Source organism: Lygodium microphyllum, chromosome 16 (genome assembly GCF_053477565.2).
Source record: "Lygodium microphyllum isolate KBCC chromosome 16, Lygodium_microphyllum_v1.1.10, whole genome shotgun sequence".
Taxonomy (NCBI): Eukaryota; Viridiplantae; Streptophyta; class Polypodiopsida; order Schizaeales; family Lygodiaceae; genus Lygodium; species Lygodium microphyllum.
Window position 1 is genome coordinate 18918553 of NC_141150.1, and position 27246 is coordinate 18945798.

Consider the following 27246-nt stretch of genomic DNA (forward strand, 5'->3'; position numbering starts at 1 on the left):
GAGTGTTTTACACCTTCCGAGTGTGAACGAACATTAACATCCCTAAGTTTTAAGGGTTGTACTTTGTACTTTTATTACACTCTTGCTAATTGCATTGGGAGTCATGCTGTGTCTTCACTCTCTCACTCCCTACTCTCAACTTTGTACTCTCAGCTGAGAGCTTCGATCTTCACCCCCTCTCACAGGCTCTTTAATTGCCAACTTAAGGGTAAATTAAGGTTAATAATCTGCTGTAAACCTGCAGAAATGGCTTCAAAACAGCAGCAACAGCTTCCCTTTTGTTGCAAGAAGTGGCTTACTCAAGAAGAGCTCCAAAAAATATGTAGAGAGGCGCCCAAAGTGTCCTTTTTATAGGAAAAAGAGGGCAAAACATCCTTCAGTCTTTTTATGCATGTAAAGTGGTTGAAAATTGCCCCATGCACATGCAGTGCCAAGTGTCATAATTTGCATGGATGGGTGAAACTGCCCCATGCACATGTAAAGTGGGTGAAAAGTGTTGCCATGCAACTTATGCAGTGCAAAGTGTCATAATTTGCATGGATGACAAAGATCCTTAACATTCTCACTCCTCCACTTGGAATTTGGCGTAAGGCCAGAAGGGAAGGTCGATCTCCTCATCAAGACGAGTTGATCTATACCACATGCAATGCCCTATGAGCAAGTTCACCTGGCAGGGCCACGTGGCACTGCCATGTCAGCAGCAGAAACCCTAATCTTTTATTTTGCTATTTGGGGTATTTTGAGCATCCTCATTACAAATACAATGTTTATTTTATGAGAATCCATCTAGGGTCCTCAAATTGGAGCTGGCACTCCACTTTCTCTTCTATTGGTCAAGCTATAATTGAATAGAACATGTGCTTTCTTTTCACTTACAAATCATTAAGAGTTGTTTCTTATTGCCTTCAACTATTGACCTCTAACATGAGCAGTAAATCAATGCATACTTACCCTGTCGGGAGGCCTCCAAACTGTCTGTGCAACCATTGCTGCAATAGTTTCATCAGCAAGTCTAGCACGCTTTGCAGGGACACTCTCAAACCCAGGAGGTAAATCATCTGCAGAGATAGGAGCCACCACATGCATGAACCCAGTTCTTTTTTCCTGCAGAAGATCTTGAAGCATTGCTCCTGAAAAAGATGGTGCATCTTCTGCTGCAAACAAACGAACCTGACAAAGTCCAGCAGCACCATGATGAAAAAATCATGAGAACATGATGGCTTGATGCAAGCCAAGCTGCATGGCAAACTTCAATCACCAATGAAATTTTTCTTTGATTAGAACAGGAAATTTTAGAGACTCTCTTCAAATAAAAACTCTCTAATGTAGTATTTCAAAACTAGACAAGAGTTGCTAGAAACTGGCAGTGCATTGAAGACAAGATTTTTTATCTAATCATATATCCAACAGATTACATAGAATAACAGTGAGAATCATATTGTGCAGCCTTTGTGATCAAAGGATGAGGATCATTGCCAACGTCATTAGATATTTCTCAGCATTGTCTGCAAACAGCCAGGTAGCACAAAGCTTGTGTAAGAAGCATGTTGAATTGTGAAGCAGCTCAAGTAAAGCAGAAACTGCTTCAACATAATGGAAGAAGTTGCCAGAGTCCCAAGAGTGAAGAAGCATATATCCTTCTCCTCATGTGCTCAGAGTCACCTGTAGTCTTTCCCATGTCCTGCAGAGTGTGTGGACACTGAGCAATCTTTGTCCAAATCCTAGAGAGAGAATCTCTGAAGCAGATATGTCCTGCAAATCTATGGCATGACAGCATCACACTGCAGATGGACCAAGTAATGATACTAGCATCATCAACTGCCACTTGTGACAATGTCCCTCACTCCACTCTGCCAAAGAAAAACCTGGCATGGGAATCGCATTCAAATGCTGACCAGCAACAAGAAAGGATTGGCTTTTTAGCTGTACACAGCCAAAATTAATTAGGGTTTTGCCTTTTTACGGCTATAAGAGACAAGTTTATTGGCCAAGAGTCCAGGATTTTGCCCCTGTTTTTGGTAGCTCAACAAGACTCCTTGTGAATCTTTCTAGAAAGAAGACACAATGCAAGCCACCTGCTCTGTTTAAAGAGGGTTGACTTTTTTTTGGGGTTCTTTTGGGCGGGCCTGGGGTGGTAGGTGTCTAAATTGTATCGAGTTGGACTTATCAATTGTCTAAGGTGCAAACTGAGCAGGCCAGGAGTTAGAATTCACCTGAGGCTACCTCACCTTATCAATTGCATCTTACTGGGTGTCTGAAGTGTGTGGAGCTGAACTTATCAATTGTCTAAGGTGCAAATTTGAACTGCATTAGTCCTAAAACCCAGCTGTCTTAGGACTGATGCAGGCAGGCTGAGGTGAAATGTAATCTGTTGCTGCAGAAATTGCACCAGTTTTGGAAAGCGTGTCACCTGAAACTGCTGGAAATTGAAGTGCTCCTACTAAGCAATGGCCAGCCACTGGAGTCTAGAAGAAAGAGCAGGGTAGGACAATGCCAGAGACAACATTTATTTTTGCTGAAGACTGGCTCGACCCACAGTCCATGTGGTAGAGACTGCTGAATGCAGATTAACTCCATGAAATACATGTTGTACATATGAACACATGAAGATTTGATCCAGTGTCATAAAGACATGTATTTTTGAAACCTCACTTGACACTTAACATGTGCATTAATTTTTAAGTAAATGTTGCACGTGTGAGGTGCAACTGGGGTTAAAGTAAATTTACGAGCCCGGGACCCGAAGAAATCACGGGATGTCAAAGGCAAAAGTTGCTATAAGTTATGCCGCACACGTACTTGGTGGTATCTCGTGCCAGTTGTTGGCCTAGGTCATCCATTTGGCCAAAGTGTCAGTTGGTGACACTAGAGAAGTGGCGTTAAATGGTACCTAACGCCAATTTGATGGGTCAAAGATGACGCAAAGACACTCGGAAATGGAAGTTGCCTAGCCAATTTAATTATTGGCTAGTCAAATTATTTTTCAAGGCACCGAAATAATTATTAGATTAATTTTCAGTATTTAAAAGCTGAAAATAAATATTTAATTATGGAAAATGCTAGAAAAACCATTTGGAAATGCCGCCACTTGTCAAAAATGCCCACACAAGACTGAAAAACGTCTTTAGAGGTTAGAGAGGCATTTTTATAAATTCAGCCTACAAGAGAGAGGGAGGGGAGACTGCTGGTCTGATTTGCAGCCATTGGAGGATCTTTTGAGGCTGCCAAGGGCAGGAGAAGACCAATCAACAGCAGGAGACAGCATCTACAAGCTGTTGAGACAGAGCAGCAGCAAAAAATGGCTAATTTTTCTTCAGTTCTTTGCATCTACAAGCTGTTGTGGCAGGGCAGCAGCTGCAATTGACTGATTTTCAGTCATCCTTCGCGACAAAACTTTGAATTTTCTCTCTCTACAGCTTTCCCTCTCATCTCCCAACCATTTCTTAACCTTGCTCTGTAGATCTCAGCATTTGGACCCCTGAAGGCTGAGAAATTTCAGATTACTCTACTGTAAACCCTAATTTGCAACAAAAATTAGGGTTTAGTAGCTGCCTCGGGAAGTGTGCCAAAAATTGGAAGCTCCAAGACTTGGATTCAACAGGGTTGAAGTTGTTTTTAGCCTCTTCAAGTGAAGAGACCAGCAAATAATTGAATTTGGGGCATTTTCCATCTCCATCAAAGCGGGTAAAGGCCAATTGATTGCTTGAATAAAGGGGCAGGTCAGATTAAAGACTTGCTGGTGATTCTGAACAACAAGGGAAGTTGGAATACCAAAAGGGATTGGGAGAATCCCATTGTAAATCAACTTCTTCTTTAATAAAGCTAAAGAAATACCGAAAGGGGCGCCAATTTTGGGGCCAATCGAGCGTTCATTGTCCAAGATCAATAGGTAAATTTGTATTTTCAAATTTGCACTAATTGTTTGCTGCTGTAATTAAGTTGTAATCAGGGATTTACCACCCATCCACGGAAGGAAGGCTGGTTATACCCAGCTGAGAGGAGGAAGGCTGAAAGAGATACTGGAGGAAAAAGGCTGACATATAGTCTGTTGAATGCTGAAAATCCGTTTTTCCTATTGGGTTTCCACTCACACCTACACTCACAGAGGAGTGTCGGTGATTAGTAAGACACTGGGGCACTTTTTACTCTCGGTACGAGAGGTTTTTCCCCCCAGACTTAGTCTTATTTTGTATGTGCCTACGTCATACACTTATGGGCACTTATTATGTTCGGGTGTGAACACCCCCTACAACCCTAAAGTTTAAGGGTTGTACCTTGTACTTTCAGATTACACTCTTTTCAATCTATTGCATTGGGTGTCATGCTTCACTCTCACACTGTCTACTGCACCTTGAGCTGAGCTTCGATCCTCTCCATCTCACATTGGTATCAAAGCTGAGGCTCTGCACAGATCAGCTCTGCCCAACATCCAAGAGTTCCCACTCAATCTAGCTCTGTTTGGTCGAAGGACGTCAGTCCTACCCACTTCCTGCAACAGCCACCACTGCCCAACAGAAGGTCATCCTCCACCACCAACACCAGCACTAGCTGCCACAGCCTTCCGCCAGTACTGCACCTGCTGTGCGCCGCTTGCACTTGGCCTTGCTCCTAGGTGTGCTGCCTTCAGCTCTTCCAGCTCCGTCTGTACCTCTTCTAATTGCGCCACCCACACCTTGTGCCACGTCCACCTGCAGCGCCGTGTGTACCCGCCAGCTTGCCTGGAAGCGCCGCCTACAACTGTACCTGTACCTGCGCCTGCCCATGTTACCTATCCCCGCCACACCTCAACAGCGTCTGTGCCACCATGCCAACTGCACACGACTACAGCTGCCCCTATATCCTGTGGCCAAGGTAATTTTTTTCTTCAAATTACTTTGTTATTCCAAATTCATCTCTGGAAAAAGGAGCTTCTGCCCGGACAGACACAGAACCTTGAGTATGTGTCTGGGACATAACTGATGCAAATTTCTGGGCAAATTTATCAAAAATTTTGGGGCTTTGGAGTTTTTTGAAGACATTGGCACATGTATTGCCGTCTTAGTCAGTATTAGACCATTTTGGACAATCTTGGAGCAAGAAATTTTGGGGTTTTTGCTCATATAGTGTTGCTGAACACCGAATGCACCTTGGACTGTGTGCATTACAGATAGTTTTGATAGAGTGTACCTCAGTGTACTAATTGCAACAAGCTATTTGCTGTAATTTCTAGAAATTTTGAGATTTTCACATTGGTCCAACTTGGACATTACTCTTTTGCTTCTTTTGACATTGATTATCATGGTAAATCAAGGAGGTGATGTCTTTACCTATGTATCCAAGGAGGACACTAACAATCACTCACTTTGGTCCTTCATGATGAAGAATGTACTTGTTGCGAAAAATCTTTGGGACTATGTTAGTGGCGAATAAGTTAGACCAGGAGTTGTGGCTCCAGCTACTCCTCCTCCAAGAGGACGTGGACAACAAGTATCTTAGCATGTTCAACCTGCTCCACTTCAACCACTTCCCCAAAGATCAGCAGCTCAAAAATCATGGGAGACACGGGATGCACAAGCTTTATCGCTGATTGCATTGACAATTTAGCGGTCCATCATCCCTCATATTCGTTCTACAACTTCTTCACGAGAAGCTTGGCTAACTTTGGAGCAGATGTTTGCTGATAAGAATGAGACTCACATCTCTTTCTTAAAGAAAGAGCTAGAGACATCGAAGATGGATGAGGATGATTCTATGCAAGATCATTTGAACAAAATTCAAAACTTGCGTGAGTAACTTATAAATGTTGATGATGAGTACTATTCAGATGCACAACTGGTATCTCTACTACATTTAACTCATTACCTCCTTCGTACTTGGCTTTCCACACTGCCCTAAACCTCACAATGAGGATAGCCCCACAGTCTATTTCCTTTCTTCCGTTAGTCAATTTGCTTCTAGAGGAGGAGCAAAGAAGAAGAAATAGTGGTGTGGATGTCATAGCCTCTGAGCAGGCTTTTATGGCTACATAGAAGAGCAAAGGCAGCCAAGTAAAGAATACTCCGCAAAGCTCTGGGACTTCAGGCACCTCACAGGGAAGTAAAAAACAAGGGGACACACAAGCCAAAAAGGGCAAATGGCATTATTGCAAGAAGCTAGGCCACTACATCACTAAGTGTAGAAAGCGCATCGCCAAGGAGAAGACGAAAGAGTCAAGAATGTTTGTTTCTGATGCTCCTTCTACTGCTACTGAGTCCGGGTCCTTTGTTGCAAACAGGGACTATTGCTTTTACACATGCAATTATGACACTTCTTGGGTTGATCGAGCATTTAGCTCTACTGAGGATACATGCACTTGGTTTTTTGACAGGGGTGCTTCTAGACACATCACATCTCGCAGAGATTTATTTGCTTCTGTTGGTGCAACTCCAATTGGCAAGTCAATACAATGTGCCAACAATGCATCATACCCTGTTAGAGGTATTGGGAAGATTGTGCTCACAACCATTGATGGCTCTATTCTCCGCTTATAAGATGCTTTGTTTGTGCCCGGTATAAAAAAGAATCCGCTCTCTATTTCTTCTTTGGCACATTGTGGATTGCAAGTCACATTTGATGATGACAAATGCATGGTGAGAGACAAAGAACACATGACTTTGGTCTTGACTAGCACTTTATGTCAAGGGTTATATGAGTTGGATGCTCTTTCAATTGATCAGTCAATCAACGTACTTGGCATCCACTCTTACTCCTGCTATGATACAACCAGAGTTATGGCATGCTTGCATGGGATATGTAAACTTTGGTAGCTCGATGCTCTTACAACATACACAGATGCTAGATGGATTACCTCTTCTGGAGAGACGTCCTGAGCACTTGTGCAAAGGATGTATTTTGGGAAAAATGCATCAGTTTTTGTTTCCCCGTAATGTTGCTTTCAGAGCCACAGCCAAGTTACAGTTAGTGCATTTAGATGTATACGGGCCTATGCAAACAAAGTCATTGGGAGGATGTTACTATTTTGTAACTTTTATTGATGACTTTTCTCGATTCTGCTGGTTCTATTCTTTGGTAACAAAGTCAGAAGTGTATGATGCATTCTTGGATTTTGTTGCACTTGTTGAAAATTAATCTGGCTGTAAAATAAAGACTCTCCATTCTAACCGAGGGGGGGAATATATGTCCTCTATGCTGAATTCTTTTTTAAAGCAAAAGGGCATTGTTCATCAGTTCACTACTGCTTATACTCCACAGCAGAATGGGGTTGCAAAGAGAAAGAATCGGTCACTCACGGAGATGGCCAGATGTATGCTGAAAGCAAAGAGCCTGCCACGCAATTTTTGGATGAAAGCCATTATGTGTGCTTGCCATGTTTTAAGCAAATGCCCCACCAAAGCATTAAAGAAAAATTACACCTTTTGAGGCTTGGAACAACCGGAAACCTTCTGTTGGATACTTTCGTATCTTTGGGTGTCTTGCATATGCACACATTCCCCAAGTACTCAGGAAAAATTGAATAACAAGGCTGTCAAATGCATTTTTGTGGGATATAGTAGTAAGAGCAAAGGCTATATACTCTATGATCCTATCTCTAAAAAGGTGTTTGTCAATAGGGATGTGAGCAAAGGCTACATACTCTATGATCCTGTCTCTAAAAAGGTGTTTGTCAATAGGGATGTACTCTTTCATGAAAAATTAGAATTATCCCTTGCTGGTTAAGACACATATCAGGCTGCCCGTGATGTATTTGAAGGGCTGCTGCCCATTACATTTGGTAATTCAGCTGGAGTTTCAGCAAGTGAACTTAATGTTCAGCCAGCTGGTCCATTGGAAAATGCAGAAAATCGGCCTTTGGTTGATCTGAATATTCAACAAAGTGCTGAAACTAAAATTCAGTAAGAGCTTATGCACAGTCAAGAGACAAATACGAATGCCTAGATGGTATTTACAGACTATGAAAGATAGTCATCTGGATGCACCCATGGCTAGTCGTACTAGAAGGCAAGCTCGTATGCATGATACTCCACATACCATGAAGTTTGTTATGACAGCAAGCACAGTTGATGATGAGGAGCCTGAATGTTTTGAGGATGCACAACAAAGTGTGCATTGAATGGCAGCAATGCAAGCTGAATTGGATTCTATCACTAAGAATCAAACATGGGATTTAGTGTCTTTGCCCTTTGGAAAGAAAGCTATTGGAACAAAATGGGTCTACAAGCTGAAACAAAATGCAGATGGATCCATTGACAAATATAAGGCAAGGCTTGTAGCTAAAGGCTATGCACAGAAGAAAGGTATTGACTATGAAGACACATTTGCTCCTACATCTCGAATGACGACCATCAAGTCTATGGTTGCTTTAGCTGCCCATTATGGATGGACTGTGCATCAGTTGGATATTAAAACTGCATTTTTACATAGGGAACTTCGTAAGGAAGTATATGTACAGCAACCCATTGGTTTTGCAGTTGAGGGATCCGAACACTTGGTTTGCAAGCTGAAAAAGGCTTTATATGGTTTGAAACAAGCTCCTAGAGCTTGGTATGCAAAGATTGATGCATTTTTGCTCAGCTAAGGGTTTATAAACAGCTCATTTGAGTCTACCCTTTACGTACGTAAAGAGGGGGGATCCATGCTGATCATTTGTCTATATATTGATGATCTTTTGCTTACAGGGACACATGCTGATCAGATTTCAGCATTCAAACAAAATTTGCAGCAAAATTTTGGAATGTCAGACTTGGGGTCTTTGCATTATTACTTGGGCATTCACTTCATACATGATGCTAGAGGTATTGGTTTATCATAGTCAAGATACATTGGTAAACTTCTTGAGAAGTTTGGCTTCCAAGATTGCAAGCCAATCTGTACACCAATGGAACATGGACTAAAGTTGTCATTACATGATGACAGTGATTTGTTTGATATACACACATATGCTCCAGCAGTTGGATGTCTTATTTACCTATGCAACACTAGGCCAGACATACAAGTTGCAGTTTCAGCCTTGAGCAGATATATGCATCAGCCACACGTCACATTAGCAAGCTCTTAAGCGTGTCTTTCGTTACTTGCAGGGTACTAGATCTCTTGGATTGCTTTATGCCAAGGGGGAACCACTGCAGTTACATGCTTACAATGATTCTAATTGAGCTAGTGATTATGATTCACATCACTCCACTAGTGGCAATTGTTTCTTTCTTGGCTCATCTTGTATATCTTGGCTTAGCAAGAAACAATCCGTTGTTGCCACATCGTCATGTGAAGCTGAATACAAGGCAGCTTTCACTACCACAGTTGAATGCGTTGAATGCGTATGGATTAGATGCTTGCTCGCTGATCTCGATGTATCTGTTACGGAGCCTATTACTTTGTTCATTGACAGTCAAAGTGCTGTTGCAATGGTACGGAACCCAGTGTTTCATGCACACACGAAACACATTGAGATACATTATCACTTTGTCGGAGAGAGGCTACATGCAGGTGATATCAGCCTTGTCTATTGTCCTACCACCAGTAATGTGGTAGACATCTTCACCAAAGCTCTTCCTTGTGACAAATTTGAAGCATTTCACAATGCTTTAAATTTGATCTCCTTTGGTGGTGGATGATCCTTGTACTTTTGATCACTCTTCACTCTAGGGGGGTTTGTTGGGTTTCCATTCACGCCTACGCTCACACAGGAGTGTCAGTGATTAATAGAACACTGGAGCACTTTTTACTCTCGGCACGAGAGGTTTTTCCCCCAGACTTACTGTCTTATTTCGTATGTGCTTCTATTACACACTTACGGGCACTTATCATATGTGCTTCACTCTCACACTGTCTACTATACTTTGAGCTGAGCTTCGATCCTCTCTCCATCTCACATTTCCTTTAGTACAAGAGTCTAGTGACTATAAAACTGAGAACTAACTGACTGAGGTCCAATAGTATACTTTATTTAGTCAAATTTTATTGAAAAAGATAAGAGTGTGACCAAATCTTTTTGTGATAGATTATACAAGCATCCAAATTACAAAAACCCACCTTTTAACTATTGAAATGAAACCCAATTTTTTACTGTTGGAACTGCCATTTAGGAGCATTTTTTCTGAAAAAAACTTTGGCCACTGAGATAAGACTCCGACTCTTTTTCAAGGTGTTGGCTAAAGATATTATCTTCTAGAGTTCACAAGAAAAATGTTGTAACATGATAGGTGTGCTACAAAAAAACAATGCGTGAAAACATTAAAAGACAAATTCTACTTGTAAGAGCAGTGAATGGTGTTTATGTCTAAGAGTGATGATTGCAACCACCTATTAACTGGTTAGAAAAATTAAAAAATATCAAGGAAAAAATTCAAAAAAACCACGAAAGGAGGACCCAAAATCTGAAATGTGTTAATTTTTCGAAACAAACATGTAAGCAGGCTAATTCCTATTAGCCATGGTGACTTTGGCTAAACAAGGAGCATGAGTCACAAGACAATGCATGTGCACTGCTGATTTCATGGCTTAATAACAGCCATCACACAACTGTAACAGCCACAAAGTTCATAAACTGAGCTAGAGATAATCTGGCCCAAAAGGCCTACACAAACACCAAACTATTGCAGACGACCAGTGTATGACTCCCTTGTGGGTGTTAATCAAAGTAAGATCACAAGACCAAACAAGCCATTACACAACCCCTTCAGCATATGCATGTCTTCTTCTATTCAATCGTACCCAATATTAGAGGAGGGCAGAGATGTGGTCATGATGAGATCCCTTAGTAAATAACCGTTGTTGATGATGGTGAACCATAGGAGACAGTTGTACAGTGCCCCAGAAGTGCCCACACACTATGTACACACAAACATAAAAGCAGAGCATATACAGAGCAAGCTGTTCAAAAACATAACCACTTGAAAACCTTCACACAACAATACAGGCTTTTGTAGAAAAGTCCAGGTTAGCAAGCCATAATGGAACCATGAAATTGGCCTTCAGGAACCCAAAAGGCAGTAAACCCTAATTGTGCACAAACAGACTACAGCAAAACAGTAAATTCGACAACTTTAAAATGTTCACAAATGAAGCCAGAATGCTTCTGCTCAACACAATGACACTTGTTGGCATTTTTGGTATTTCAGGATTCTCCAAATTGGGATACAATTTGAAAATTATTCAATGGTTTCTCACACAAACTTGTTCTACCAATGCTCATTGACCTTGCTACCATCATAATTGGACTCAAACCGACTTTGAATCCACCATAGGTCCATTTGGAGAATTCAGCTTGCTAAACTCTAAAAAGGATAGCATCAATTTCACAAAGCAATCAGTCCAACTCACATTCAGCTGTCCTCTTGAGCCACAACATTGTTTCTCTCACAATTAGAGTGGTTTCTTGTGATAAAACTATCCAAAAATCACTTTCTTCCCAAGAAAAGTGTCTGGATGCTGAGTTCTTTGAGATATGAAAGAGACTCACCCCTAATGTAGCAATCATGTCTTTCCATGTCTTTCTCTATGTCCATTTCCTACTTGTGCACCTTAGTCTTGTCAAAATAGGGTGCAATGTGTCAAAAGTGGAGCAGCAATGGAAGCATAAACATATGCTATAATAAACTGCTGAAACACAAGACAAAAGAGAAAGGAAAAGAAAGAACACTAAAGAACACAATACAGATAAGAACTCAGATGTATGCTTGGGAAATGGAATCAATATATCCAACATTAGTCAGTCGCATACAACAGAAAAAACTCGTTGCATGGGCACCGACACTGGCTCCTCTCCCTAACAAAAGATCCACAAGTGATGATGAGTGACTAAGTGAGGAGGAGCCTGCATATATAGAACAAAAATATGTCCTCAACATGATCAAGTCGGCCAGCATTTAATGCTGGTCCGCCAGTAATAAATGCTCAATATGACCATAAAATGACACAAATAAAAATGCCTAAATATCCTAAATAATGTCCCCACCCTCTACATGCACAGACGCACACATGAGTTGACATATCTACTAACACCCTCTCTCACATCATGGGTGATTTGATACAATACAATGGTACAATGAGAATGAATCGTAAACCATACAACATAGAACCACCAAGTAAAACCATGGATACCCACGCAGTGGGTGATCAAACCACCACCAAGGTGCCTCGGAGAGAACTTGATGTCGATATCGATCATACCAACTCCTAAAAATAGAGAAGATAATAGCATATCTCTATCACCTGTGTTTGTCCCAATGTCTCTCGGTATCATACATAAACATCCTATCAAAAATGTGTCTGGAACATACGTGACCATGGATTCCCCGCCTTTGGCCAAACTGCCAAAGTGTCCCCTCATGTGAGCTCATGACTAGGAACCAAACCCACTCTCTGTCAATGAAACAGCTCATCATGAACCTAGATGTCAATCCTAGCTCCAAGATTTGAACCTGCCAAACTTCAAGCAATGCATCAGGGAAGTCCCTCTCTAGATCCTGTGCATCTGTATAGAAATATAGATGAGGCACGGCTGCCCCATCTCACCACCCTCTCGCACTCCCTCTCTGGAAAAGTCGTGAGGAATGACCTCATCACCACCACTAGAAAGTGGCTGAGGAAGGGGCCACCAAGCCCTTCCCACGATCCAAAGAAGAGGATCCCTTCCGCACCTTGGGACTTCACCTTGGTCGGAGGATTTGAGTCGAAAACAGAGAATGACTCATCGTCGGAGTCCACATCCTGTTGCGTCTTCTTCTCTTTCTTCTTTCTAGAAGAAGCTAACTCTTTGTAGTCCTTCTGTAAATAGCATTTTTCCCACAATGGTAACACTAGGTCTTCGACTTCTTCATCTTCGAACCCCTCTTTGAAGCTGCAAAAGCCTCACTAGAATCTCCATGTAATCAAAGAATGACTCATCATCGGAGTCCACATCCTGTTGCGTCTTCTTCTCTTTCTTCTTTCCAAAAGAAGCTAACTCTTTGCAGTCCTTCCGTAAATAGCATTTTTCCCACAATGGTAACACTAGGTCTTCGACTACTTCATCTTCGAACCCCTCTTTGAAGCTGCAAAAGCCTCACTGGAATCTCCATGTAATGTATCATCAGTGGATGTGCACGAAGGAGCCATCTGTAGAGGATTTAGAAAAGAAGTAGAGAAAAGAAGGTATTTGGAGAGGGAACACAACCAAACCACAAGCACCACAGACTGCAAAGTTCACATGCAATATTCACCAAAACCTGACCAAAACAAGAAGAAAACTCCTGCGAGAAGTCAAAAAAACAGCTAGAAACTGCCTGAAACAACAAAAACGGCCTGATAATGCAATCACCCACCAAGAGGAGATGCAAAAAAACCAAAACGCAGGCTGGAACTGCCATGCAAGCAATAAAGGGGCTGATGCAGGCTGTACGGATGCTAACATCAACACAATCGTAGGAACAACAAGTCGCCCGGTTGGAGCAGCAGTCACCTGATCAATGATGGTCAAAACAGTCCCGAAATCAGCAAAGAAAACACAATAGGAGCATAGAACCTAAAATCTGATACCATGTCAGAAGTGGAGTAGCAATGGAAGAGTAAAAATAATGCTATGATAAACCGTTGAAACACAGAGTTTGCAAGTACCATCTAGGTATATGTCTAGCCTCCTGATTATGTACATGCTCTTGATGAACCTCAAGTTCAATAGCTTGCTGAATATTCAGATCAGCCATAGGCTGAATTTCTGCATTATTTAATGAAGCAGCTGGCTAAACATTTTGTTCATTTAATGAAGCCCCAGCTATAACATCAAAAGAAATAGGTAACAACCTTTCAAACACATCGTTTGTAGCCTGATATGTGTCATAACTAGAAAGAGATAATTCTGACTTTTCATCAAAAATCACATCTCTATTGACAAAGACTTTCTTGGAAACAGAATCGTACAATCTGTATCCTTTGCTTTCACTACTGTACCCCACAAATATACACTTGACAACCTTATTGTCCAACTTTTTTCTCAATACTTTGGGAATATGAGCATATGCAAGACACCCAAAAGTACAAAAGTGACCAACTGAAGGTTTATGGCTGCTCCAAACCCCAAAAGGCATTATATTTTCGCTCCAAAATCCATGTGGCAATTTTTTAGCTTTCAGTATACATCTGGCCATCTCCATGAGTGACCAATTCTTCCTTTCTGCTATCGAGTATATGCAATAGTAGATTGATGTGCAATGCCTTTTTGCTTCAAAAAATTATTCAACAAGGAAAATATATATTCCCCCCCTCGTTCCTAGCCAGATTGATTTTCCACAAGTGCAGTATTCTTTTCCACAAGTGTGTTTGCTGCCATGACAAGTAAAAGCCAAAAATGCAACATACACTTCTAACTTTTTCAGCAATTAATAAATCCAACAAAAATATATAAAGTCATCAATGAAGTTGATGAAGTAATAACATCCACCCAATAACTTTGTTTACATGGATCCACATACATCTGAAGGCAACAAATACACTTGATGATGAGGAGCCTAATTCTTTTGAGGATGCATAACAAGGTGTGCATTGGATGGCAGCAATGCAAGCTAAATATGATTCTATCATGAAGAATTAAACATGGAATTTAGTCACATTGCTTGTTAGAAAGAAAGCCATTGGTACTAAATGGGTCTATAAGCTGAAACGAAAAGCGAATGGATCCATCGATAAGTACAAGGCCAGGCTTTTGGCAAAAGGCTATGCGCAGAAGAAAGGCATTGATTATGAGGAGGCATTTGCTCCTACATCTCGTATGACCACTATCAGGTGCAAGAGGTTGCATTAGCTGCCCATTATGGCTGGATTGTGCACTAGCTTGACATTAAAACTGCATTCTTACATGGGGAACTTCAGGAATAAGTGTATGCTCAGCAGCCCATGGGTTTTGCAGTTGAAGGATCCGAATACTTGGTATGCAAGCTGGAAAAGGCTTTGTATGTTTTGAAGCAAGCTCCACGAGCTTGGTATGCTAAAATTAATGCCTTCTTACTCAGCCAAGGGTTCATTAACAACCCATCAGAGTCTATTCTTTATGTATGCAAAGAGAGGGGATCCTTGCTGGTCATTTGTCTTTATGTGGATGATCTTTTGCTCATAGGGACACATGGTGGTCAAATTTCAGCATTTAAGAGAAATTTGCAGCAAACTTTTGAAATGTCAGATTTTGGGCCTTTGCATTACTATTTGGGTATCGAGTTTATTCATGATACTAGAGGCATTGGATTGCCATAGTCTAGATGTATTGGTAAACTCCTTGAGAGATTTGGCTTCTAGGACTGCAAGCCAGTAAGCACACTGATGGAGATTGGACTTGAGTTGTCTTTGCATGATGACAGTGATATGTTTGATATTTATACATATGGTCCAACAGTTGGATGCCTCATTTATTTATACAACACAAGGTTAAATATTCAATTTGCAGTTTCAGCCTTGAGCAGATATATGCACAGCCCACACATGTTACATTAGCAAGCTGTGAAGCGTGTTTTTCGTTACTTGCAGGGCACTAGGACTCTTGGATTGCTTTATGCCAGGGGGGGGCCATTGGAGTTACATGCTTATAGTGATTCCAATTGGGATGGAGATTTTGATTCTTGTCACTCTACAAGTGGAAATTGTTTCTTTCTTGGCTCTTCTAGCATTTCTTGGCTTAACAAGAAACAATCTAGTGTTGCCACATCATCTTGTGAAGCTAAATACAAGGTAGCTTTGACTACTACATTTGAATGTGTATAGCCAAGACATCTATTGGCTGATCTTGATGTATCTGTGATGGAGCCTACTTTATTTACAAACAGTCAAAGTGCCATTGTAGTGGCATGGAACCCAGTGCTTCATGCACGCACGAAACGCATTGAGATACATTACCACTTTGTCACAGAGAGACTACATGTAGGGGATATCGGCCTTGTTTACTATCCTACCAACAACAATGTGGTAGACATCTTTACCAAAGCTCTCCCTTGCAACAAATTTGAAGCATTTCATAATGCTTTAAATTTGATCTCCTTTGGTAGATCCTTGTATGCTAATTACTTAACACTCTAGGGGGGTTTGTTGGGTTTTACTCAGCATACTTGCAAATTCTGGTGCAGAGAGGGAGCTGGAGCGAGTGTTTTGCAGTATTTTTCTTTCTTTGTAGTGTTTCTCTTCTCTCTTTTGTTTGTGCAGTCTATCATGGCAGATTCTCATGCTTCCATCCTTGTGTTAGCAAATATGTCAGCTCATGTGTAAGTGTGTGCATGCAGAGGTTGGGGACATTATTTAGGATATTTAGGCATTTTTAATTGTGTCATTTTATGGTCATATTGAGCATTTATTGCTTGTCGACCAGCATTAAATGCTGGCCAACTTGATCATGTTGAGGACATATTTTTGTCCTATATATTCAGGCGCCTTCTAACTCAGTCACTCATCATTACTTATGGATCTTTTGCTGGAGAGGAGCCAGTGCCAGTGCCCACGCAGCCAGTGACTCATTGTTGTATGCGACTGTCTCGTGTTGGATATATCGATTTCATTTCCTGAGCATACATGTGAGTTCTCATCTACACAATCTGCAACCTGGCCATAGCTTTAAAAGCAACAACACAAGGAAAAGAAAACCGATGCATTTTTCCCAAAATGCATCCCTCACAAATGTGCCCATAAGGTCTCTCCAAGAGAGATAAGCCTTCCAACATCAAAGTACGTTGCATACGCATCAAACTACCATAGTTCACATGCCCCATATAAGCATACCATAACTCTGCTCGTGACATAGCAAGAGTAATAGTAGATGCCAAATAAGCTAACTAATCAACCGAATGAGCATCTAACTCATAAAGTCCATGACATAATGTGCCAGTGAGTATCAAAGTCAAGAATTTCTTATCCTTGACCATGCATTTATCATCATCAAAATTGACTTGCATTCCACATTTTGCTAAAGAAGAAATGAACAGCAAATTCTTCTTTATCTCTGGCACATATAATGCATCCTACAAACTGAGAGTAGAGCCATCAATGGCTTTCAAGACAATCTCTCCAACACCTCTAACAGAATAAGATGCACTATTGGCACATTGCACTAATGTGCCAACAAGAGTTGCAACAACACAGAGAAACAAATCCCTCCAGGATATAATGTGCTTAGAGGCACCACAATCAAAGAACTAAGTGCTAGCATCCTCTGTAGAGCTGAATACTCTATCTACCCAAGAAGAATCATAACTGCAAGTATAAAAATAGTAGTCACGGTCAATGACGAACGACGCTAACTCTATAGCAATAGCAGTAGAAGGTGCACCTGTAACTGTCATCCCAAAATCCCTTTTCTCCTTGGCAACGCATTTCTTGCATTCTGTGATATAATGACCTGGCTTTTTACAGTAATGGCACTTGCTCTTCTTGGCTTATGTGCCCCTTGCTTCTTGTTGTTTTGTAAAGTTCTTGAACTTCCAAAACTTTGCCGAGCATTCTTGGACTAATTGGCCTTGCCCTTCTGTCTTGCCATAAAAGCCTATTCACAAGGTACAACATCCACCCCACTATTCTTCCTTGTTTGCTCTTCTTCCAACAATTAGCTAACCATCTAAAGAAAGTAAGTGAAACCAGCTCCCCTTCTTGGAGTGGGTGGTGATAACCTAATTTAAGATTTAATTAAGCAATAAATAAATGCACATAAAATGAAATACACACTTTACCATAACATTTTTGGACAGTCAACTCCCTGTTGGCCCCAAAACTAGCGCCCCTTGCGGTATTTCTTTAGCTTCATTCAATTGGAAGGAGTACAACTTGAGATTCTTCAATCTCCTCCTGCTAACCAATTGCTCTTGCTGTCATAAATGACCAGCAAGCCTTTTGGGTCATTTGCCCCTTGATTCACCTAGGACTTCTTTTCCAATTTGACCCTTGGTTGGCCAAATGCTGCCCCAAATCAATTTGGGATGGGCTGGCTCCTGAATTCCCTTGATAATCTCCAATTATCAGCTGCTTATTTCATTCTCTTGAGCCTTCAATCTCTGGCACGGATCCCAAGGTGGCTGCTAAACCGTAATTTCTGCTGTAAATTAGGGTTTACTGCAGAAATTACAGATCAGCCCACCAAAAATGGGTGAAATCTCCTCCAAATGGCTGAGAATTGCTAAGAATGGCTGAGCATAGGCTGAAAGAGATGAGAGAATGCTGTAGAGAGAGAAAATTCTGAGATTTGTCGCAAAGAATTGATCAAAAACAGCAGCTGCCCTGCTGTACCAGCCCCAAACGGATGCATCAACAACAATAGGAGCATCAGAGACTATGATCTTCAGGAGAAAGTGCATCAGCAGCAATTGCCAGCTTCCCAAGGTCAAGAATATGCAATCTCCATCACCAAAATGGTCTCCAATGGCTGGGAAATGGCTCCAAAAGCTGGCAACAACAGTCCAACACCTCTTTCCAACAGCTCCAAAATGAAAAAACGAGATTTCCCTCTCCCTTCAACCCCATTTAGCCTTTCCTCCACTTGCATGGGAAAGTTTTGCCAAGTGGCAACTTTCTTAATCCATTTTCAGCAATTTCCAGTCATTTAATTAATTTTCAAAATTAATTAATTCTGAAAATTAATTCAGCCCTTAATCCATGCCCAAAAAATTGACCTTGCCCATCCAAAAATTAATTGGCTAGGCCATTTGCAACCCAAAGTGGTCCCATGCATTAATTGACCCTTGGACAAGCATTAATCCATTAATTAATGCCTAGTCCCTAGTGTCACCACTAACACTTAATGGCCAATTAATGGTCCTAGGGGCAAACTAACACCAAAATTCACCTAGAATCTAACAAGTGTAACTTGTTTCAACTTTTGCCTTTGACACCCATCTTTTTCACAGAGTCCTTCGGCCTTCAACTACGAAAAAGTAGCTTGCACCTCACATGTGCAACACATGTGCATCTTTTAATTGCACATTTGATTAATCCTTTAATCAAATGTCAATTAAACATAAGCAAAGCATCAAATTTTCACGTCCTCGTAACAGTAAGTAGTTGCGTAGAAATCTACATTGTGAGATTCAATGCCGTATGAAAGGCCAAATAAGAAGGTCGCAAAGAGTTCAAAGTTGTAGAGATCATCTGAGCATCAGAATAATATTCATCTACATTCAACAAACTGCTCGCACACGTCCTGAATTTTATTGAGGTGATCTTGCATAGCATCACCTTCTTCCATCTTCGCATTTTCAAGCTCGTTCTTCAAAAAAGAAATGCGAGTATCATTTTTTCCGACAAACGTATGCTCAAGTGCAAGCCATGCTACTCGTGAAGTAGTAGCAGACCGAATATAAGGGATTATAGATCACTAAACTGCCAATGCAATAAATGACAATGCTTGGGCATCCCTAGTGTTCCAAGACTTCTATGTAGCTATTCTTTGGGGTAGTACCTGAAGAACGAGAGCTTGCCTTTGACCACAACCTCTTTGTGGAGAAGTTACAAGAGCCATATCATCAAGACTTCTTCCCCACTGACATAATCCCAAAGATTTTTTGCAACAAGCACATTCTTCATCATGAAGGACTACAAAGAATAGTTGTTACCATCCAATCTATCCTCTTTTGATACATAAGTGAAGACATCACTTTGTCCTTGATTTGCTATGATAAATGTCACTCTTCCAAATGCACAAGAATGATAACAAAAGTTGGCCTAACCTAGAAATTTGCAAATTTCTAGAGATTACAGCAAATGCCAAGCTATAATCAACTAAATCGTGTCACAGCTTAAATTTTTCAAATTTCAACAAGCAACACACTAGCCGATGCAATAAGAGTGCTCAGCAGCACTAAAGGCACAAAAGCCCCAAAATTTGATTGTCCAATGTGTAAGATTTCAATCAATTTGACTGAAACTTCAATACATATACCAATGTCTGTGGCAACTGAGAACGAGCCAGAAGAACATTAACATGGCAATCAAAGTTGTTAGAATAATTGGCAGAGCTATTGCGTGGCTGGCGGAGCTGCCCACATGCAAGCGGAGTTGCTATTGGTGAGGGTAGCTACTGCAAGCAAACGAAGCTGTTGGAGGCGACGAACTGCAAGCGGTACTATAGGCGAGACTGGCAAACTGGCGAGTGGCAAACTAGAGGGCAATCGGTAGGGTGGTGACCTATGGTGGCTGCACGCAGCACTGCTGGCTAGCGTCACCAAGCACAAGGCGGTACAACTACCTGTGGAGCTAGCAACTGGCGGGCGGCGCAATCTGGCTATAGGCAATGCAGCTGGAGGAGCCGGCGAACAAAGTGCTAGAGGAGTTGAGGCAATTGTCGAGTGGCCGAGGCTCTGATACCACTTGTTGGTGGAGATGGACAGCACGTCAACTTGGGAGAGTGTGTAGATAGTAGAGAGAGAGTGTGTGTGTGGTCACTGTTTGACACTTGATTGATTGAAAAGCGTTTAACACAAAGTACGACCCTTAGACTTTAGGGTTGTGTAAGTGGCTTAAAGTGCATTCACACATAGATGTCTATAATGTGTAGTAAGTGACCTAACTGTGTAATATAAGTACACAAATAAAAAATAATGTGGCTGGGGGAAATAAGCCTCTCTTATAAGAGTAAAAAGTGTCCCAGTGTCCTACATGCAGATCACAGACACTCTTGTGTAAGCGTAGACATGAGTAAAACCCAACAACATTGCATATACAACAGTGAGTCACCAGTTGTGTGGATACTAGCACTGGCTCCCTCTCTCCAATAGGACCTGCATTGGCAATCTACAAGTGGATGATGATGACTGAGGAGAGCACCAAAATATATAGATATAAATAAATGCCATCAAATAAATAGGTCAACCATCAATAAATGCCCTAAATCATCATAATGATGACCACAAAAAACACCTAAAATATCCTACAATGCCCAACCCACAAATAGACATGCCCAAACTCACTCGTGAGCTAACTAATCTACAAACATTATTTCTCAAATCATGGGTGCTTTGATACAATACAAAGATACAATGATAATGACTCATCGTAGTTCATACAACAAAGAATACCATAATAGAATCATGGATACCCGAGCAGTGGTGGGTGATCAAGCCACCACCAAGGTGCTTCGAAGAATCTGATGTTGATGCCAATCATTACCAAAACCTAAAAATAGAAAAGAATTATACTAGCTCTCGGTGTCTGTCAACAATGCCTCGCAAGCGCATACATGACCAATGTATCAATAATACCTTTGAGCATACGTGACAATGGATTCCCCACCGTTGGCCAAACTGCCAGTGACCCTCGTGATCTCGAACTAGGAACCAATCCTGCTCTCTACATGAGTCTAGATGTCAATCCCAGCTCCAAGATTTAAAACCTACCAGAATTTAGTCAATGCAGAAGGGAAGTCCCTCTCCGAATCCTTTGCACCTATAAACCTATATAGATAAGACTCACCTACCCCACCTCACTACCCTCTCTCTTCCTCTCTAGCACTAGAGAGTCATGAGGGATGATCGCATCACCTGCACTAGAACGCAAGAGTAGTAAACAGCCCCTTCCCCTTCTCCAAAGAAGATGACCCCTTCCGCACCTTAGCCTTGGCCTTAGCCACAGATTTGAGTTGAAGTCAAAGGAGGACGATGACTCATCAAAAGAGTCTATATCCTACTTTTTTTTCTCCTTCTTCTTCCTCGAAGCCACTAACTCCTTATAATCCTTGCGCAAATGTCCCTCCTTGCTACAATGATAAACTGGGCCTCTAACTTCTTCTTCTTGTCACCCCTCTCTAAAGCTGCAAATGCCTTACTTGGCCACCATAGAGATTGGAAGCCTCCACTATAATCTCAATGACATGTCATGCTCAATTAGCATTGAGGACATATGTGAAAAGGTCACTGACATTGATGATGTCTAGGTCCACAAAACATTGGCTACTTCATCAAACTCTAGAGGGAGCTTATAGAGTGCAAACGCAACTAGATGAGCCTCTGGAAGTGTGGATTGCATGTGCCGAAACTGATCCTATACCTATGTAACAAGAAGTTAAAATGACTAGATAGTATCCTTTGGCTTAAACTTCATTTGTTGGATACCAGAGGGTCACTGCACATATAGTTGAGGGAGCCTTATACAATAATTGAAGTTGCTCCCATACTGTTGAGGCCATCTTGCAGGAGTTGACTGCCCGTATATCACCTCTTTAGAGATACATCAATGAAGAGCAAAATACATACAGGCATCATCGAAGTCCCATGTAAGCAAAGTTTTCTCATGGTTATCTTGGTTCACACATAGTTGAAAGAGGAGCTGATCAAAAAACGACTGCAAAATTAGAGAAAATCAAGGTGAGTACAGTCAGCAACCACTATTAAAAGCCGGAAAACATTGTTGCCTGGCCTGCACAAGCATTAAATGCTGAAAACGCAGCAATTGGATGTCAAAACACACACAAGCAAAGCATTAAATGCCGTTGTCAGCATGAAAATAATGCAAAACATCAAAATGCAGGCAGCAGAGACTAAATGCAGCCAACTGGTGCTGAAAATTAGGCTGGTTTGGAGTAGAGACATGTCGCCTAGGCTGTAGCAGACAATAGGAGGCTGATCAGCGGGAGGGGTGAGGGCAAACTATCCACAGCAGAAAACAGTACCTAGACCCCACACATGGACGTCTAATACCATGTTAGAAGTAGGTGCAGCGATGGAAGCGTACAAGACTACTGTAATAGGCTGCACAACACAAGAGAAAAGAGAAAATAGAAGAAAACAAAAGAGCACTAAGAAGGAAGAACTCAGAGATATGCTAGGCAAATGAAATCCATATAGCAAACACAAGATAGTTGCATACAATAGTGAGTCACTAGTTGTGTGGGCGTGGGTGCCAGCTCCCTCTCTCCAACAAGACCTGCACTGGGCATCTACAAGTGGATGATGATGATTGAGGAGTATATACGCATAAAGATAGCTAGGAGATGACACATTCATAATTCTCAAAGTTGTCAGATGGGAGAGGATCGAGGTGCAGCTGAAGTGCAGTAGACAGTGTGAGAGTGAGAGACAGAGTTGAGCACGACACCCAATGCTATAGTACTGAATAGAGTGTCTAATGAAAGTACAAATGATAACCCTTATACCTTAGAGTTATAAGGGGCTGTTCACACCCGAACACAGTAAGTGCCCGTAAGTGTGCACCACAAGCACATACAAAATAGTACACATAATCTGGGGGAAAAAACCTCTCCTACCGAGAGTAAAAAGTGCCCCAGTGTCCTAGTGATCACCCGCACACTCCCATATGAGCGTAGGCGTAAGTAAGGCGTGTGAGATACCCAACAAAAGTGGAATGAGAGAACCTCTATATGGCATTGGATGTATGGAAACTTTTTGGCCAAGCCGCTGGTCTACGTACTAATGCAGCCATACCCCCCACATCAACTATATTGAACCAGATCTATAGTCTTTGCAATGGCAAGGAATGGTGATCCCCGGTGCAAGGAATGGTGATCCCCGGTGGGAATGTCGTGCAGCATTTGGATTACCCATTGGACGTTGATGTTCAGCACAAGCAGTTGTTGCGATGGATTTCACTAAAATTGGAGGTGAAGTTTCCGTACTGGAAATCCCAAACTTGGCCTTTCCATTTTTGCCTTAAAGTGGCACAGTCCATTATGCTCCCTATGCTCACATATTTTTTGCCGCTTTTGCTTTGGACTACATCCACCTTAAGGGTTCTTACTGGGCACACTCGCTTATGCTACGGAAAAAATACACTTTACATACAAGTATCTTGTGGATCTCTCGGAGCCATGCTTGCACTCCAAAAAGTATGGGTGGTGGGGCTATTTTGGATGCACACACTCACATGGTTGCTCTTTAGTGGTTCTCTTTCATGCCATATGCATCAATCAACACCCCTAGGTCTTTGTTGCATAGTTATTTTTGAAACAGCAAGCCATGGTTTGTGGTAATATGACCATTTGCGGTTCTTGGTGTCAGTTCTTAATGTTGATGCCCCATGTTCCTTATCCTCTTCCTTTCTACTCACCTAGCTCGTCTGCTCAAGGAAGTTGGTTCTTCAAAAGGCTGAGTGGCACCCTCTGCGGAGGATCATTTGGCTGCTAACTCTTTTCAGATGGAATTGCTGGCAATGTCAAAGCTGATTCTATGGGATGGGAAGCAAGAGGCTCGCCCTAAATTTAATCGCATGGCATGACTAGGCTTATCTTCAATTTCAAATGCCACTCCAGTGACTCGCCGGGGGTTGATGTCTTTCCGCACGGCCAAGAGGCTTTTTATGATTAACGACCACCATTGGCTGGTCATTAAGGCCAATATTGTCGAGGGGGTACACAAATCTCAAATTGGTGAAAAATGACTATCATGGAGGGTTGGTTCAATATGACACCGTACAAAAGTAAAGTATTCCTTTGGCATGTCTGTTGAGAAACCCTTCCCCGCAATTTGCGTTTTCATGTTTCTATGTTTTGCATTTAGGGTTTGCAGCCCCAAAAAGGGGCACCGTCCTAGACCTGACTATGCTTATTATAGGCCACTCTCTCATTCATTCCTCATGGCTGATTCATTCAGTCCGTCACCTCTTCTCTCTAGCCTCTCCACTACCCTCACACCCCTTCAGGAGGACATTGTGGTTTGTGGTTCGTGGTTCGTGGCTATCTTCATCATCTTCCTTGGCTATGGCACCTTTGTTCCCTTATATCACATTCACTCCATGATTAAGAGCTTCATTATTCCATTCATCAGAGTTTCTTCTCTCTTCTCCATGTTTGCCAAGTTTACTCTGTGTTCCTCCCTGCAAACCCTATTGTCTCGCTAGTACATCATCTTTTGACATGGTATCAAAGCCGGATCTGCTCAAGCAGTGGCAAAGATGCTCCACTCCAGTGACGATAAAAACCGGTGGCAAGTTCGGCATCCACTTCTATTCTTCTTCCGCTGCATCAAAATCTCGTTTCTGCAGGTTTCAGGTGTTTTCAGCTTGCTGCCCACACCCCTTTCGCGAAGGACATCGCAATCTCAGCTGTCCCTTGCTGTCATCTACAAAGTGGCGCCCATTTCCAATCTTCCACCCGCAGTTTGCAGCTTTTACAACAAAGCGACTGTTGCTGACCACTCTCCATTTAGAAAACAATCTCGTTTTTGCAGATTTCAGGTATTTTAGCTTATTGCCCACACCCTGGATGCGGAGGACATCACGGTCCAAGCTAGCCATTGCTGTCTACAATAGTCTAGTGCCTATTTCCAACCTATCACACACTGTTTGGAGCCGATTTCAAGATACTGACTACTACTGGTGATTTTTCCTGCGTTTTCAATCTCTCTCTCTCCTCACCTGCGTTTTTCTACTGGTTGCAACCTCTTACTGCTGGATGCATCCTCCTCCCATTGGCAGCTCACTACCAGCCCTTCCACTGCCCTTCCACCCCTTGCAGTGGACATTGCGGTTTCGTGCTTCACACTGTCCTCACACCCCTTGAGGCAAATATTGCAGTTCGTGGTTCGTGGCTGACCTCTTCCTTCTTCAACAAGGCACACTGATACCCATGGCTTCTTTACCAACAGATGACCAGACTATTGAGTGCTTCTACTGCAGCACGAACAGTCATCCCATCGAAGACTATCAACATCGACCTTTGCTCCGAGCCCCTTCGTAGTATATGCGTCTTCCACCAGGCACTCCTTGTGCCACCTCTCCTTTTTGGGTCACAGAGATCGTTCTGCATTGGCTATCAGAGTATTATGCTCCAAGCAATAAGCCACAATCGACGCACATTAAGTCCTTTCGAGCACATGGAGGCTCTAAGACCTTACGAGGCGATAAGCCCTCCTGGAGACCACCCCACTGCACAGAGGTTTCCCCAACCCACTTCCGGGTACAGTGGCTTCCACGACCCACATCTCCTCCACAGTCCACTCTCTTGAGAGCCCGCAACTGTTCCCCACCCTTGGCTCATCCTGTGCCTCCTTCTTCCCCACTCTCTTTCACTCAAGTTCGAGAGGCCACTTCTGGGTGCTTTCCGGCATCTTCTTCCGAGCCGCCCCAGATACCTTCTTCGGCACGACCGGCGACGCTTCCTTCGTCATCAGATGTTTTGCAATCCGTGAGCCATGAGTGGTTGGATTCCCTTTCTCTCTAAGACTGGGATTTAGAGGGGGATTTTCATACTTTGCCCTCAAAGGGGGCTTCCACTTCTTCAACTTCAACAGGGGGCCCTCCACCTCCCACCTAAGAGGGGAAACCTACTCCACATGAAGTTCTTCACCCATCCTCTACTTTCTTGGGGTGGCTGTCTTCAACCAGTCATCTCTTCTACTGATACCCAGGATCTTCAGATACCACCTAGATTAGGACCTCGGAGGTTGAGCCGCGACTTGGTGACGAGGCCTTCGTATTCCTTCCAGCATGGATGCACAGAGCTAGTGGCTTCTCACATGAGGTTGATTTTCGAGTTCTTCAGTTCACTCTGCCTACTGTTCTTTACTGTCGGTTCCCTTTCTGGTGGAAACCTTGGACCTTAGGGATCCTCTACATCTTCTTCCTCCTCTTCTCTTCTTGCCTTGGTCACTTGGTCAGCATGGAGCCACCTCCCGGGATCGAGTACGGGAATATCCTTATGGTTCTCAATACCACACAAAGTCCGACATTCCTATGCATTGCATGTTTTCATCATCTTTATACTAGGGCGCTTGGGCAAGTGAACAATTTTCCCATGAGGGACACTCTCCAAGTGGCACCTGTTGCATGAGCATTCTTCAGCATGTAGAATTGCATCTCCACCTCATTCTTCAGCAATTTGCGTTTTGCGTTTAGGGTTTGCAGCCCCGAAAAGGGGTGCAATCCGAGACTGACTGTGCCTATTTATAGGCCACTCTCTCATTCATTCCTCATGGCTAATTCATTCAATCTGTCACCTCTTCTCTCCAACCTCTCCACTGCCCTCACATCCCTTCGGGAGGACATTGTGGTTCGTTGTTCGTGTGGTTGTCTTCATCATCTTCCTTGGCTACGGCACTCCCTTGTATCACATCCACTACATGATTCAAAACTTCATCATTCCATTCATTAGAGTTTCTTCTCTCTTTTCTTCTCTTCTCCATGTTTGCCGAGTTCACTCTCTCTTCCTCCCCGCAAACCCTACTGTCTCGTTAGTACGTCATCTTTTGACAATGTCATGGTTGGTGAGCTGCCTCTCACCACGGCACTTGCAAAACACCACATTCCAAATAGTGCTTGTTTTTTCTACCTCACCACTATAGAAACTTCTCGCCACCGTTTTCTTTTATATCCTTTGGCATAGAA

General features: G+C 42.4%; 1 protein-coding gene across 3 annotated transcripts in view; it reads right to left on the reverse strand.

Annotated features, from left to right (window-relative positions):
• LOC148022586 (zinc finger CCCH domain-containing protein 6-like) overlaps nt 1-27246 on the reverse strand; it is a 58264-nt gene that overhangs the window by 22997 nt on the left and 8021 nt on the right. For 2 of the 3 annotated variants that reach the window (XM_087695543.1, XM_087695542.1), the window contains one exon: nt 952-1170. The exons of the other annotated variant lie outside the window; for it this stretch is intronic. In XM_087695543.1, coding sequence (XP_087551669.1) covers nt 952-1170 — 219 coding nt within the window. The remainder of the gene's footprint in view (nt 1-951; nt 1171-27246) is intronic. 3 annotated transcript variants of the gene reach the window in all.